Raw genomic sequence first — 15,827 nt, forward strand, 5'->3', positions numbered from 1 at the left:
TAAGTGACCCAAAACTTCTGAACGGTAGTGTATATCATTTGTATCAAGGTGTACAACATCTAAAGACCTGCATCACCATACTGAGAGATTTGCAGTTACTAAAATGGCTTATTTAGGTGTTATTGGAGCCTTTGTTCATGTTTTCTGTGGCCCTCATACTGCAGAACGAGCAATGAGAAAGTCTATGGCGGGTGGGGTAGGTTTCTCAAAACCATGTGAAATTGCAAAAAAGGTATCTGGACCTTTCTATAACATGACATTTACATTACAAAATTTGAGAATTGGTTAAAAAATAGTGAACCAGCCCTTTAAGTACTAACTATTCAGATAACTACTAAGTGTCCTCTCCTAGATTGGTGACCTGAGAGGGCCACCATACCATACACCCATACTCTATGCTATGTACCTTTGTTGTGAGCCTCCAGCTGTGAGAGGGAGTTGACGGACACTTTGCACAGTGAGCAGTAGAGGAGCTTCTTGACCTTGTCCTCCTCTGTCTCTGGGCCGGCTGGGGTCCCGGGAGCCACAGGGGCCACTGGAATACCACACTGCTCAGGGATGGTGGTGTTGAAACCCACGGGGGGAGTCAGAGGATGAGGGGAGAAGGGGAGAAGGTGTGAGGGTGGGGGTGGTCAGCATGGGATACACGGAGGGGGAAAGGGGGGAGTCGTGGGTGGAGAGGGGAGGCAGGGGGGGTAGGGGCCCAGGCGGGGCCATGAGAGGCCCCCCCGTTTAACAGTGGTGGCAGAGAGAGGCGTGGTTCATCTAGAAACGGAGAGAGTAAAAATATCATGTCAAATGAAATGCAGTGTTGGCAGAAAATATAAACAGACTTGTTTTTCTGAGTAAAAGTGTGTAACTAAAACAATGAAGTGTTTACAATAGGCTTTCGATTATGCCTTTCAAGTATGTATGTGGTGAAGCAAAGTCCAAATGTTTCCTTTTAACATGTGACCAACCACATCCTTACCCAACCCAAGCCCTCCAACTACAATACACTGGCTGGTTCTGAGATCACGCAAACACCGTTTCAAGCTCATTTTAACTCACTAATGTAAAGGACTCCAAAAGCAAAACACTGGCCTGCCATTATGGGGAAGTATATTAGTATTCAGTATGACCTTATCATTGTCTAGTGTTACTATAGCAATTATATATGGGGATTGGAGGAAGCAGGCCTGAAACCAGGGACAGAGCCAATAACATATATATAATGATATACTGTACGAACACATGGCATATACTGTATATATATATATATATGTATATATATAACACTGTAACTTCAACAGACATGTTTTCTCTTTTGAAGTGTCATAGTACTTCTCTGCTCTCACTAATTGTATAGTGCACTACTGTTGACCAGCGCCCCCTAGTCTCATTTCCCATAGTGCACTGCTTCTGACCGGAGCAATGCCATAGTCAATAGTAGTGCACATAAGGAATATGGTGCCAATCCGGACGCAGACTGTATGGAGCCTGATCATTGGATGATTCTTCTGTTACTGTATCCATGTCGGTCTCTCCGACAAACTGCATTGTATTCCATTCAGACGGCCAAATAAAAAAGCTGTTGTCTCTTCTCGATGTATCAAATGATAAAGCTGTTGTTGAGTGCTTTCAATTCCACTGGTTTCCCAGGCAAATAGAACGTTCTACATTAGAGGGAGGAGCTTCCAGCTGCTCTGCATGCTGAACCTCTACCTTCACGCACTGAAAATGACACCACATAGAACCTGCGTGTGCCGTGTACATACACACTCCTCGCCGCCACCTCAGATCTCTCCACCACACACGTCAGTGCCAGTTATCAGGTGGGTGTGTTGGGGTAGGGTGTATCCTCAGTGTATGTTCAGGTGTTCCTTTAGGTAGGCTATAGGGGAGGAAGGGGGCCCCATCCGGCCCTTCTCCACCCAGCCGTGTTATGGCTCTAGGGGTATGGTACCCAGTGTGTATGGTCAGGCATTGGTGCAACAGGGTAGGCAGGGAGCCTGTGTCCCTCCAGCCCTCTCCTCTCCTCTGGCTGATGTGTGTGGTCAGGTATTGTGGTTACAGGAGGGGACAGGAGTGGTATTTATCCCCTGTGTACCCTAACCCTTTAGCCCTCTTCTCTCTGGCCATCCTAAATGATTCATGAGTTTAGAAAGCCATCTCTGTTCTAATGAACCCTCAGCATTATTCATTATGCTGCAGGGTGCCCTCTCTCCTTTCTCCGCCTGGCCTCTGTCCCACCTCTGACTCAGACTAACAACACACACACACTATTGGCCGGGGAAATGGCTGAGGGTCCAGTGTCACAAGAAAGTATTTGATGGAAAAAATCATTCTTTCACAGTTAAATCATGGCAGGCTTGTTTTGTCTCTCCTTCCCTCTAGGAAGTCTCTCAGAACCTCGTTCATTGAGTGACTGCATGGCTGTTGGCTACAGAAATGGTCAGACTGGCCTCTTAAACACTATTGTGCCGTGCCCATAGTTCTAGAAACTATGGTGAATGAATAACCAGGCCAGATCAGTACAGCTTGGCTGGGTTCAGCTCTCCAGTCCCCTTTAGAGCTCTGGGTTCAGCTCTCCAGTCCCTTTTAGGGCTCTGGGTTCAGCTCTCCAGTCCCCTTTAGGGCTCTGGGTTCAGCTCTCCAGTCCCTTTTAGGGCTCTGGGTTCAGCTCTCCAGTCCCTTTTAGGGTTCTGGGTTCAGCTCTCCAGTCCCTTTTAGGGTTCTGGGTTCAGCTCTCCAGTCCCTTTAGGGTTCTGGGTTCAGCTCTCCAGTCCCTTTAGGGCTCTGGGTTCAGCTCTCCAGTCCCTTTTAGGGCTCTGGGTTCAGCTCTCCAGTCCCTTTTAGGGTTCTGGGTTCAGCTCTCCAGTCCATTTCAGAGCTCTGGGTTCAACTCTCCAGTCCCTTTTAGGGTTCTGGGTTCAGCTCTCCAGTCCCCTTTAGAGCTCTGGGTTCAACTCTCCAGTCCCTTTTAGGGCTCTGGGTTCAGCTCTCCAGTCCCCTTTAGAGATTTGGGTTCAGTTTTCTACTTCATTTAAAGCTTTGGGTTCAGTTTTCTACTCCCTTTAGAGCTCTGGGTTCAGCTCTCCAGTCCCCTTTAGAGCTTTGGGTTCAGTTTTCTACTCCATTTAGAGCTCTGGGTTCAGCTCTCTACTCTTTTTAGAGCTCTGGGGTCAGCTCTCTACTCCCATTAGAGCTCTGGGTTCAGCTCTCTAATCTTTTTAGAGCTCTGGGTTCAGCTCTCTACTCCCTTTAGAGCTCTGGGTTCAGCTCTCTACTCCCATTAGAGCTCTGGGTTCAGCTCTCTACTCCCTTTAGAGCTCTGGGTTCAGCTGTCTACTCTTTTTAGAGCTCTGGGTTCAGCTCTCTACTCCCTTTAGAGCTCTGGGTTCAGCTATCTACTCCCTTTAGAGCACTGGGTTCAGCTCTCTACTCCTTTTAGAGCTCTGGGTTCAGCTGTCTACTCTTTTTAGAGCTCTGGGTTCAGCTCTCTACTCCCTTTAGAACTCTGGGTTCAGCTCTCTACTCCCTTTAGAGCTCTGGGTTCGGCTCTCTACTCCCTTTAGAACTCTGGGTTCAGCTCTCTACTCCCTTTAGAACTCTGGGTTCAGCTCTCTACTCCCTTTAGAGCTCTGGGTTCAGCTCTCTACTCCCTTTAGAACTCTGGGTTCAGCTCTCTACTCCCTTTAGAGCTCTGGGTTCAGCTCTCTACTCCCTTTAGAACTCTGGGTTCAGCTCTCTACTCCTTTTAGAGCTCTGGGGTCAATAGAGAGCAAGTCACAAGAAAGAGAAATAAACACCCATCCGACCCCTTCAGAATGTCCAGTACTTCCGTCATCACAACACAACCCGATGGTTCCAGAGGTGGGTCAAAGACACAAAATACATATGAAAACATAGTTAGGATGATGAAAATCAGCCACATCAGCATGTTAAGTCCCTCATCATCAGTTAGTAGTTCTGATACTGTATGACTGGGCTGAGGGCTGGACTGGGCTGTGAGCTGGACTCGGCTGTGAGCTGGACTGGGCTGAGGGCTAGACTGGGCTGTGAGCTGGACTGGGCTGAGGGCTGGACTGGGCTGTGAGCTGGACTGGGCTGAGGGCTGGACTGGGCTGAGGGTTGGATTGGGCTGAGGGCCGGACTGGGCTGAGGGCTGGACTGGGCTGAGGGCTGGACTGGGCTGTGAGCTGGACTGGGCTGAGGGCTGGACTGGGCTGAGGGCTGGACTGGGCGGTGAGCTGGACTGGGCTGAGGGCTGGACTGGGCTGAGGGCTGGACTGGGCGGTGAGCTGGACTGGGCTGAGGGCTGGACTGGGCTGAGGGCTGGAATGGGCGGTGAGCTGGACTGGGCTGAGGGCTGGACTGGGCTGAGGGCAGGACGCTGTGTGACTTAAGGACTGCAGGCTAAATGTCACTCTGTGAAGCAGAGAGGCGGCCAGACTGCCCCCATAAACATTTTACATGATTGTGGCGTCCCAACACTGTACTGTGCTGGCTCGGATATATTATTTTCACATTGTCATTTCAAATATGGTTCCAGCAGCTATGGTGGAATGCGTAGGCAGGCCAGCCCAGTACAGCTCAGTTTGGCTCGGCTCCATTTGGCCCAGTAGTGTGGAAATCGTATTGGTGCTTGGGTGTCGGTGGGACAAAGCCACATCAAAGATATAAAAACATGTGGGGAGAAGAAAGGCATCCAGACACAATCTTTAGGTTCAGAGTTATAACACTGAATAATGTCTCATGGTCTCGGTCTTTATCAATGTCTATGTTATTCTTTCAGCTTTGTTTAATGACACCTGCTCTGTGTTCCCATGGTGAAATTGTCTGCTAAACAGTGTTCGGTACTCAGTATAACCTTTTCAAATGCCACCGTGACCAGATTGAACATTTTCCCCTGTTCTTTCATTCCTAAGTGTTTTTGATCCAGGGAGGGACAGAGAGACAGACAGAGTGAGACTGGTGACAGTGAGGGAATGGAAAGTTCCGGTTGGTGAGGAGAGGAGATGGACAGAGACTGAAGCAGAAAGAGAGAGGAGAGAGAGAAACAGCCACACCCTCCACAGTGCCCTCTGTCTCTAATAACCAATCTGTCACACCAACAGCACCAAATGACATTAGTGTCACGCCCTGATCTGTTTCACCTGTCCATGTGCTTGTCTCCACCCCACTCCAGGTGTCACCCATCTCCCCATTGTCCCCACCCCCTTATGTTTGTCTGTTGCCGGTTCGTCTGGTTTGTCAAGTAACCAGTGTTTTTGTCTCAGCTCCTGCATTTCCCAGTCCGTCTTTTCTCGCCCTCCTGGTTTTGACCCTTGCCTGTCCTGTCTCTGAGCCCGCCTGCCTCACCACTCTGCCTGTCCTGTCTCTGACCACTCCTGCCTGTCCTGTCTCTGAGCCCGCCTGCCTCACCACTCTGCCTGTCCTGTCTCTGAGCCCGCCTGCCTCACCACTCTGCCTGTCCTGTCTCTGAGCCCGCCTGCCTCACCACTCTGCCTGTCCTGTCTCTGACCACCACTCTGCCTGTCCTGTCTCTGACCACTCTGCCTGACCTGTCTCTGAGCCCGCCTGCCTCACCACTCTGCCTGTCTGTCTGCCTGTCCACTCTGCCTGTCCTGTCTCTGAGCCCGCCTGCCTCCACCTGCCTGTCCTGTCTCTGACTGCCTCACCACTCTGCCTGACCTGTCTCTGAGCCCGCCTGCCTCACCACTCTGCCTGACCTGTCTCTGAGCCCGCCTGCCTCACCACTCTGCCTGACCTGTCTCTGAGCCCGCCTGCCTGACCACTCTGCCTGTCCTGTCTCTGAGCCCGCCTGCCTCACCACTCTGCCTGACCTGTCTCTGAGCCCGCCTGCCTCACCACTCTGCCTGACCTGTCTCTGAGCCCGCCTGCCTCACCACTCTGCCTGACCTGTCTCTGAGCCCGCCTGCCTCACCACTCTGCCTGACCTGTCTCTGAGCCCGCCTGCCTCACCACTCTGCCTGACCTGTCTCTGAGCCCGCCTGCCTGCCTGTCCTGTCTCTGAGCCCGCCTGCCTCACTCTGCCTGACTCTGCCTGTCCTGCCTGTCTCTCTGAGCCCGCCTGCCTCACCACTCTGCCTGACCTGTCTCTGAGCCCCTGCCTGCCTCACCACTCTCTGCCTGACCTGTCTCTGACCCGCCTGCCTCACCACTCTGCCTGACCTGTCTCTCCCGCCTGCCTCACCACTCTGCCTGACCTGTCTCTGAGCCCGCCTGCCTCACCACTCTGCCTGCCTCACCTCTGCCTGACCTGTCTCTGAGCCTGCCTGCCTCACCACTCTGCCTGACCTGTCTCTGAGCCTGCCTGCCTCACCACTCTGCCTGACCTGTCTCTGAGCCCGCCTGCCTCACCACTCTGCCTGACCTGTCTCTGAGCCTGCCTGCCTCACCACTCTGCCTGACCTGTCTCTGACCACTCCACCTGACCTGACCTGTCTCTGCCTGAGCCTGAGCCCGCCTGCCTCACCACTCTGCCTGACCTGTCTCCTCACCACTCTGCCTGACCTGTCCTGCCTGACCTGTCTCAGCCACCTCTGCCTGACCTGTCTCTGAGCCTGCCTGCCTCACCACTCTGCCTGACCTGACCCTGAGCCTGCCTGCAGTCCTAAACCTTTGCCCCACTACTCTGGAATATCGACCCCTGATGGCCTTGACCTGTCGTTTGCCTGCCCCTGTTGCTGTAATAAACATTGTTACTTCAACACAGTCTGCATTTGGGTCTTACCTTCAAACCTGATAGTTAGATGAAACTATCAAACTGAGATCAGCTGTGATCTTTCCATACCAATAAATGTCATCCGACAGCTACAGTAACCTGTCTTATTCTCCTCCACTCACATGATATTCCTCTCTCTCTCCCTCCATCTACTCCCTCTCTCCTTCTGTCTCACTAGTCATTTAGCCCCCTCTCTCCTTCTGTCTCACTAGTCATTTAGCCCCCTCTCTCCTTCTGTCTCACTAGTAATTTAGCCCCCTCTCTCCTTCTGTCTCACTAGTCATTTAGCCCCCTCTCTCCTTCTGTCTCACTAGTCATTTAGCCCCCTCTCTCCTTCTGTCTCACTAGTCATTTAGCCCCCTCTCTCCTTCTGTCTGACTCGTCATTTAGCCCCCTCTCCTTCTGTCTCACTAGTCATTTAGCCCCCTCTCTCCTTCTGTCTCACTAGTCATTTAGCCCCCTCTCTCCTTCTGTCTCACTAGTCATTTAGCCCCCTCTCTCCTTCTGTCTCACTAGTCATTTAGCCCCCTCTCTCATTCTGTCTCACTAGTCATTTAGCCCCCTCTCTCCTTCTGTCTCACTAGTCATTTAGCCCCCTCTCTCCTTCTGTCTCACTAGTCATTTAGCCCCCTCTCTCCTTCTGTCTCACTAGTCATTTAGCCCCCTCTCTCCTTCTGTCTCACTAGTCATTTAGCCCCCTCTCTCCTTCTGTCTCACTAGTCATTTAGCCCCCTCTCTCCTTCTGTCTCACTAGTCATTTAGCCCCCTCTCTCCTTCTGTCTCACTAGTCATTTATCACCCTCTCTCCTTCTGTCTCACTAGTCATTTAGCCCCCTCTCTCCTTCTGTCTCACTAGTCATTTAGCCCCCTCTCTCCTTCTGTCTCACTAGTCATTTATCACCCTATCTCCTTCTGTCTCACTAGTCATTTAGCCCCCTCTCTCCTTCTGTCTCACTAGTCATTTATCACCCTCTCTCCTTCTGTCTCACTAGACATTTAGCCCCCTCTCTCCTTCTGTCTCACTAGTCATTTAGCCCCCTCTCTCCTTCTGTCTCACTAGTCATTTAGCCCCCTCTCTCCTTCTGTCTCACTAGTTATTTAGCCCCTCTCTCCTTCTGTCTAACTAATAATTTAGCCCCCTCTCTCCTTCTGTCTCACTAGACATTTAGCCCCCTCTCTCCTTCTGTCTCACTAGTCATTTAGCCCCCTCTCTCCTTCTGTCTCACTAGTCATTTAGCCCCCTCTCTCCTTCTGTCTCACTAGTCACTTAGCCCCCTCTCTCCTTCTGTCTCACTAGTCATTTATCCCCCTCTCTCCTTCTGTCTCACTAGTCATTTAGCCCCCTCTCTCCTTCTGTCTCACTAGTCATTTAGCCCCCTCTCTCCTTCTGTCTCACTAGTCATTTAGCCCCCTCTCTCCTTCTGTCTCACTAGTCATTTAGCCCCCTCTCTCCTTCTGTCTCACTAGTCATTTAGCCCACTCTCTCCTTCTGTCTCACTAGTCATTTAGCCCCCTCTCTCCTTCTGTCTCACTAGTCATTTAGCCCCCTCTCTCCTTCTGTCTCACTAGTCATTTAGCCCCCTCTCTCCTTCTGTCTCACTAGTCATTTAGGACCCTCTCTCCTTCTGTCTCACTAGTCATTTAGCCCCCTCTCTCCTTCTGTCTCACTAATCATTTAGCCCCCTCTCTCCTTCTGTCTCACTAGTCATTTAGCCCCCTCTCTCCTTCTGTCTCACTAGTCATTTAGCCCCCTCTCTTCTTCTGTCTCACTAGTCATTTATCACCCTCTCTCCTTCTGTCTCACTAGTCATTTATCACCCTCTCTCCTTCTGTCTCACTAGTCATTTATCACCCTCTCTCCTTCTGTCTCACTAGTCATTTATCACCCTCTCTCCTTCTGTCTCACTAGTCATTTAGCCCCCTCTCTTCTTCTGTCTCACTAGTCATTTAGCCCCCTCTCTCCTTCTGTCTCACTAGTCATTTAGCCCCCTCTCTCCTTCTGTCTCACTAGTCATTTAGCCCCCTCTCTCCTTCTGTCTCACTAGTCATTTAGCCCCCTCTCTCCTTCTGTCTCACTAGTCATTTAGCCCCCTCTCTCCTTCTGTCTCACTAGTCATTTAGCCCCCTCTCTCCTTCTGTCTCACTAGTCATTTAGCACCCTCTCTCCTTCTGTCTCACTAGTCATTTAGCCCCCTCTCTCCTTCTGTCTCACTAGTCATTTAGCCCCCTCTCTCCTTCTGTCTCACTAGTCATTTAGCCCCCTCTCTCCTTCTGTCTCACTAGTCATTTAGCACCCTCTCCCCTTTCTGTCCTCCCAGACCCCACAGTTGATTTTGACTGTGTAACAAATCACATTCAAATACACAGTCAAACACAACCCATAATTATAAACACACAACCAGGGGGTCCGAAATGAAGTGGCCAAGAAAAGCTGCTGAGTCATGGTGCCATTATTTATATAAGTCACCTGTTTCGCTGAGGTCAACCTCCAAATAGGTAGCCTTGTCCCAGATCTGTTTGTGCTGTCTTGTCAACTCCACGTGACAATGGCGATCGGAATGACATAGGAGTTGAAAAGTCAGCACAAACAGATCTGGGACCAGACTACTAAAACAGGACAGACATTCCAGAAGCCTTTTCTTCTTAGCATTACTAGTACAGAAGATTAATTCAAAGAAGTCAGAGAACTCAAGAGCATCATTTCAGGTCCAATAGCACATGCTGTTGTCCCCAGATCAACCTGCTTGTTGGCAGGGAATCTTTTCCATGATACGATGTGCTACTCTAGCGTTTCCGTGGTGATGGTGCTACTCTGTCGTCTCTGTTCAAAGGTCCTGTTCCAAAACTGTACTACTCAAAATTAGTACTTACTTCCTTGCTTGTTCCCTCCCTAAAAATAATCCCTAATCTGAAATGAGAGGTGACATCAAGGTTTTTCCATAACACAGCTTTCACCAATGTAGTGTCATGTCAGATCAGTGGTTACTTCAAGGGAGAAAGGAAGGAATGTATTTCTAAACTATTTCAACTAGGTTCTGCAAGAATGTAGAGCCAAATATAGCTCCTGTTTCGAAGTCCTTAGTGAGTCTCAGCTTCTCTCCGGCATATTTGTCATTTTAGGGTCAGTGGGAAAGCAATGACAGAAGAGATCTGGTCCTGAGTCGGTGGTGCTGACACTGCTGTTCTGGTGGGAATGTGAGAGGAGCAGACTACGGCCTTTAGCCAAGGTCAGATAAAACACAGAGACAGGAGCCATAGAGGAGCAGAACAAAATACTTGTTATTCATTTATAATTGTTATTCCTTCATATTTGTGAAGAGCTATTCATATCTCCCTCAGCACATAGTGGTCAGTTCATGTAGAAAATACTATAGTGAATACTATGGTATTATGGACAAACAAACACCGTAGTAAATGCAAAACACTACTGTCCGTAAAAACTTTTTTAAAGAGTAAATACTCCATATTTAATTTGCATATACTCTGCCCATTCCCCTCCCCCATATCACAATGTGTGCCTCCCATAAGAGAGGAACCTACATGCCAGATATAGGCCATATTGTGTTCCCTAAAGGTTATAGAAAAGAGCAGAAGCCCTGAACTATCTGTTCAGAACCCAGTCTTACAAACCTACCTACCTACCTACCTACCTACCTACCTACCTACCTACCTACCTACCTACCTACCTACCTACCTACCTACCTACCTACCTACCTACCTATTTTAGTATTTCTCCAGTAAGTTCCAGAAGGAGAAAGCCTCCACCTACATGTAAGTGCTAGGAGGCATTGCAGGTCTCTCTCCTCCATGATTACCTGGGTTACAGGGGTCGCTGATGTCAGGGGTGGAGGTAGGGGGTTCACCAGGGAGGGATGGAGAGGAGGTGAGGGAGACAGGTCGGCCTGACTTGTCACCCTCCTGGGGGCGACTCTTGGAGGTCTCGATGCCTTTGACTCTCCGTGCATGGCGGTTGCCTTTGTAGTGGGCTTCTGCCTGGCTCTGGAGAGAGAGAGAGGAGAGAAAGAGCGAGTGATTGAGTGAGTGAGTGACATTATGAAATCCATGTACACAAACAACAAGTGTGTGGTTAAAATAGGCAAAGAATACACACATTTCCTCCCACAGGGCAGTGGGGTGAGACAGGGAAGCAGCTTAAGCCCCACCCTCTTCAACATATATATCAACGAATTGGCGAAGGCACTAGAAAAGTCTGCAGCACCCGGCCTCACCCTACTGGAATCTGAAGTCAAATGTCTACTGTTTGCTGATGAAACTGGTGCTACTGTCCCCAAACAAGGAGGGCCCACAGCAGCACCTAGATATTCTGCACAGATTATGCCAGACCTGGGCCCTGATAGTAAATCTCAGTAAGACCAAAATAATGGTGTTCCAAAAAAGGTCCAGTTGCCTGGATCACAAATACAAATTCCATCTAGACAACATTGCCCTAGAGCACACAAAGAACTATACATACCTTGTGTCACGCCTTGGTCATTGTATTTTGTGTTTTCGTTATATTATTTGGTCAGGCCAGGGTGTGACATGGGTTTATGTTATTGTATTTTCGTATTGGGGTTTGTAGTATTTGGGATCGCGGCTGATTAGGGGTGTTGTATAGGCTTGGCTGCCTGAGGCGGTTCTCAATCAGAGTCAGGTGATTCTCGTTGTCTCTGATTGGGAACCGTATTTAGGTAGCCTGAGTTTCGCTTTGTATTTCGTGGGTGATTGTTCCTGTCTCTGTGTAGTTTCACCAGATAGGCTGTAATTAGGTTTCACGTTCCGTTTGTAGTTTTGTATTTGTATAGTTATTTCATGTGTCACTTTTTTCATTAAAGTCATGAGTAACCACCACGCTGCATTTTGGTCCGACTCTCTTTCTACAAACGAAGAACGACGTTACAGAATCACCCACCACACTCGGACCGAGCAGCGCGTTAACAGGCAGCGACAGCTTGAACAGCAAAGGGAGGACGTTATGGACAGCAGAGGGATGGAGTATATGACATGGGAAGAAATAGACAGGTGGGCGGCCGACCCAGAGAGAATGCCAGAGCCCGCCTGGGATTCGCTGGAGCAGTGCGAAGAGGGCTATAGGCGAATGGAGTCGAAAAGAGAGACACGGCGGGTAAAGCGGAGAGGCGCTGGTAGAAACAGGCAGCAACAGCTGGAGCAGCAAAAGGAGGATGAATTATTCAGAGAATGGACATGGGAAGACGTGTTGGATGGTAAAGGTTGTTACACTTGGGAGGAGATACTGGCCGGAAGAGATCGCCTCGCATGGGAACAGGTGGAGGCACTAAGGAGAGCAGAGCCAGCCGGACATAGAAGCCGACGATACGAGGGAACACGGTTGGCAAGGAAGCCCGAAAAGCAGCCCCAAAAAATTATTGAGGGGGGGCTTAAAGAGAGTATGGCTATGCCAGGTAGGAGACCTGCGCAAACTCCCTGTGCTTACCGGTGGGCTAGAGAGACCGGGCAGACACCGTGTTATGCTATGGAGCGCACAGTGTTTCCAGTGCGGGCGCATAGCCCGGTGCGGTTCATACCAGCCCTTCGTATTGGCCGGGCTAGAGTGGGCATCGAGCCAGGTAAGGTTGGGCAGGCTCGGTGCTCAAGAGCTCCAGTGTGCCTACACGGTCCGGTCTATCCAGAGCCACCTCCACACACCAGTCCTCCGGTAGCAGCTCCCCGCACCAGGCTTCCTGTGCGTGTCTTCGCTCCAGTATCACCAGTGCCAGCACCACGCATCAGGCCTACAGTGCGCCTCGCCTCTCCTGTGCTGTCGGAGTCTCCCGCCTCTCCAGCGCTGTCGGAGCCTTTCTCCTCTCCTGCGCTACCGGAGTCTCCTGTCTGTTCAGCGCTATCAGAGCCTTCCTTTCCTCCTGCGCTGTCGGAGTCTTCCGCCTGTTCAGCGCTATCAGAGCCTTCCTCCTCTACAGCGCTGCCAGAGCCTCCTGCCTGTTCAGAGCAGCCTGAGCTGCCAGTCTGCAGGGAGCTGTCAGTCTGCAAGGTGCTGTCAGTCTGCATGAAGCAACCAGAGCTGTCAGTCTGCAAGGAGCTGTCAGTCTGCAAGGAGCTGTCAGTCTGCAAGGAGCTGCCAGTCTGCAGGGTGCTGTCAGCCTGCATGGAGCAGTCAGAGCTGTCAGTCTGCATGACACAGCCAGAGCTGTCAGTCTGCAAAGAGCAGCCAGTCTGCAAGGAGCTGTCAATCTGCAAGGAGCTGTCAGTCTGCAAGGAGCTGCCAGTCTGCAGGGTGCTGTCAGCCTGCATGAAGCAGTCAGAGCTGTCAGCCTGCATGGGGCAGTCAAAGCTGTCAGTCTGTTCGAAGCAGCCAGAGCTGTCAGTCTGCATGAAGCAGCCAGAGCTGTCAGTCTGCAAAGAGCTGTCAGTCTGCAAGGAGCTGTCAGTCTGCAAGGAGCTGCCAGTATGCAGGGTGCTGTCAGCCTGCATGGAGCAGTCAGAGCTGTCAGTCTGCAAGGAGCTGTCAGCCTGCATAGAGCAGCTAGATCCGCCAGTCAGCCATGATCTTCTAGATCTGCCAGCCAACCAGATTCTTCCAGATCTGCCAGTCAACCAGTCTCTTCCAGATCTGCCAGTCAACCAGTCTCTTCCAGATCTGCCAGTCAACCAGTCTCTTCCAGATCTGCCAGCCAACCAGTCTCTTCCAGATCTGCTAGTCAACCAGAATCTTCCAGATCCGCCAGCCAGCCAGGATCTACCGGAGCCTACTACCTGCCTGAGCTTCATCTCAGTACTGGGCTTCCTCTCAGTACTGGGCTTCCTCTCAGTACTGGCTTCCTCTCAGTACTGGGCTTTCTCTCAGTTCCGGGCTGCCCCTCAGTCCCGGGCTACCCCTCAGTTCCGGGCTGCCCCTCAGTCCCGAGCTGCCCCTCAGTCCCGAGCTGCCCCTCAGTCCCGAGCTGCCCCTCAGTCCCGAGCTGCCCCTCAGTCCCGAGCTGCCCCTCAGTCCCGTGCTGCCCCTCAGTCCCGAGCTGCCTCAGTCCCGTGCTGCCCCTCAGTCCCGTGCTGCCCCTCAGTCCCGAGCTGCCTCAGTCCCAAGCTGCCCCTCAGTCCCGAGCTGTCCTTCAGTCCCGAGATGCCCCTCAGTCACGAGCTGCTCCTCAGTTCTGTGGGGTTCTGGGTGAGGACTATTAGGCCATGGTCGGCGGAGAGGGTGGATTATCCCAGGATGCGAAGGGGAGGAACTAGGACATTAATAGAGTGGGGTCCACGTCCCGAGCCGGAACCGCCACCATGGACAGACGCCCACCCGGACCCTCCCTATGGTTTTGAGGTGCGTCCGGGAGTCCGCACCTTAGGGGGGTTCTGTCACGTCTTGGTCATTGTATTTTGTGTTTTTGTTATATTATTTGGTCAGGCCAGGGTGTGACATGGGTTTATGTTATTGTATTTTCGTATTGGGGTTTGTAGTATTTGGGATCGTGGCTGATTAGGGGTGTTGTATAGGCTTGGCTGCCTGAGGCGGTTCTCAATCAGAGTCAGGTGATTCTCGTTGTCTCTGATTGGGAACCGTATTTAGGTAGCCTGAGTTTTGCTTTGTATTTCGTGTGTGATTGTTCCTGTCTCTGTGTAGTTTCACCAGATAGGCTGTAATTAGGTTTCACGTTCCGTTTGTAGTTTTGTATTTGTATAGTTATTTCATGTGTCACTTTTTTCAGTAAAGTCATTTCTACAAAGAGAGTCGGACCGAAGAACGCCGTTACACCTTGGCCTAAACATCAGTGCCACAGGTAACTTCCACAACAATCTGAGCGACAAGGCAAGAAGGGCATTCTATGCCATCAAAAGGAACATACAATTTGACATACCAATTAGGATCTGGCTAAAAATACTTAAATCAGTTATAGAACCCATTGTCCTTTATGGTTGTGAGGTCTGGGGTCTGCTCACCAACCAATAATTCACAAAAATGCAAAAATATATTCTGTGTACAGAAAGATGAACCTGGAGAAGAGTCCCCTAAGCAAGCTGGTCTTGGGGCTCTGTTCAGAAACACAAACACATCACACAGAGCCCCAGGACAGCAGCACAATTAGACAAATCATGAGAAAACAATAAGATAATTACTTGACACATTGGAAAGAATTAACAAAAAAAACAGAGCAAACTAGAATGCTATTTGGCCCTAAAAAGAGAGTACACAGTGGCAGAATACCTGACCATTGTGACTGACCCAAACTTAAGGAAAGCTTTGACTATGTACAGTGAGCATAGCCTTGCTATTGAGAAAGGCCGCAGGAGGCAGACATGGCTCTCAAGAGAAGACAGGCTATGTGCACACTGCCCACAAAATTAGGTGGAAACTGAGCTGCACTTCCTAAACTCCTGCCCAATGTACGACCATATTAGAGACACATATTTCCCTCAGATTACACAGATCCACAAAGAATTAGAAAACAAACCCAATTTCCGTGAACTCCCATATCTACTAGGTGAAATATCACAGTGTGCCATCACAGCAGCAAGATTTGTGACCTGTTGCCACAAGAAAATGTCAACCAGTGAAGAACAAACACCATTGTAAATACAACCCATATTTATGCTTGTTTATTTTCCCATTTGTACTTTAACCATTTGTACATTGTTACAACACTGTATATATACATAATATGACATTTGTAATGTCCTTATACTTTTGGAACATCTATGAGTGTAATGTTTAATGTTCATTTGTATTGTTTATTTCACTTTTTTATATTATCCACCTCACTTGCTTTGGCAATGTTAACATATGTTTCCCATGCCAATAGAGTCCCTTGAATTGAATTGAATTGAATTGAATTGAGAGAAGGTGGGGGTGAGAGAGAGAGAGAGAGAGAGAGAGAGAGAGAGAGAGAGAGAGAGAGAGAGAGAGAGAGAGAGAGAGAGAGAGAGAGAGAGAGAGAGAGAGAGAGAGAGAGAGAGAGAGAGAGAGAGAGAGAGAGAGAGAAAAGAGGTGTGTGAATTTAGATGTCATCACAACAACAGGTGAATATAACATTAAGACAATGGACACAGACGGAGTAGAAAATCTTGACACACTAATATAGCACACCTGGATACACACACGCACCAAAGTGCACACACACACACACAC

General features: G+C 50.0%; 1 protein-coding gene across 1 annotated transcript in view; it reads right to left on the reverse strand.

Moving 5' to 3' along the window:
• The window catches only part of LOC124032289 (zinc finger protein 385A-like), a 184,366-nt gene that overhangs the window by 18,031 nt on the left and 150,508 nt on the right, over positions 1–15,827 (reverse strand). The window contains exon 4 of the mRNA XM_046344559.1: positions 10,546–10,729. Coding sequence (XP_046200515.1) covers positions 10,546–10,729 — 184 coding nt within the window. The remainder of the gene's footprint in view (positions 1–10,545; positions 10,730–15,827) is intronic.

This window comes from Oncorhynchus gorbuscha, linkage group LG03 (assembly GCF_021184085.1).
Source record: "Oncorhynchus gorbuscha isolate QuinsamMale2020 ecotype Even-year linkage group LG03, OgorEven_v1.0, whole genome shotgun sequence".
Taxonomy (NCBI): Eukaryota; Metazoa; Chordata; class Actinopteri; order Salmoniformes; family Salmonidae; genus Oncorhynchus; species Oncorhynchus gorbuscha.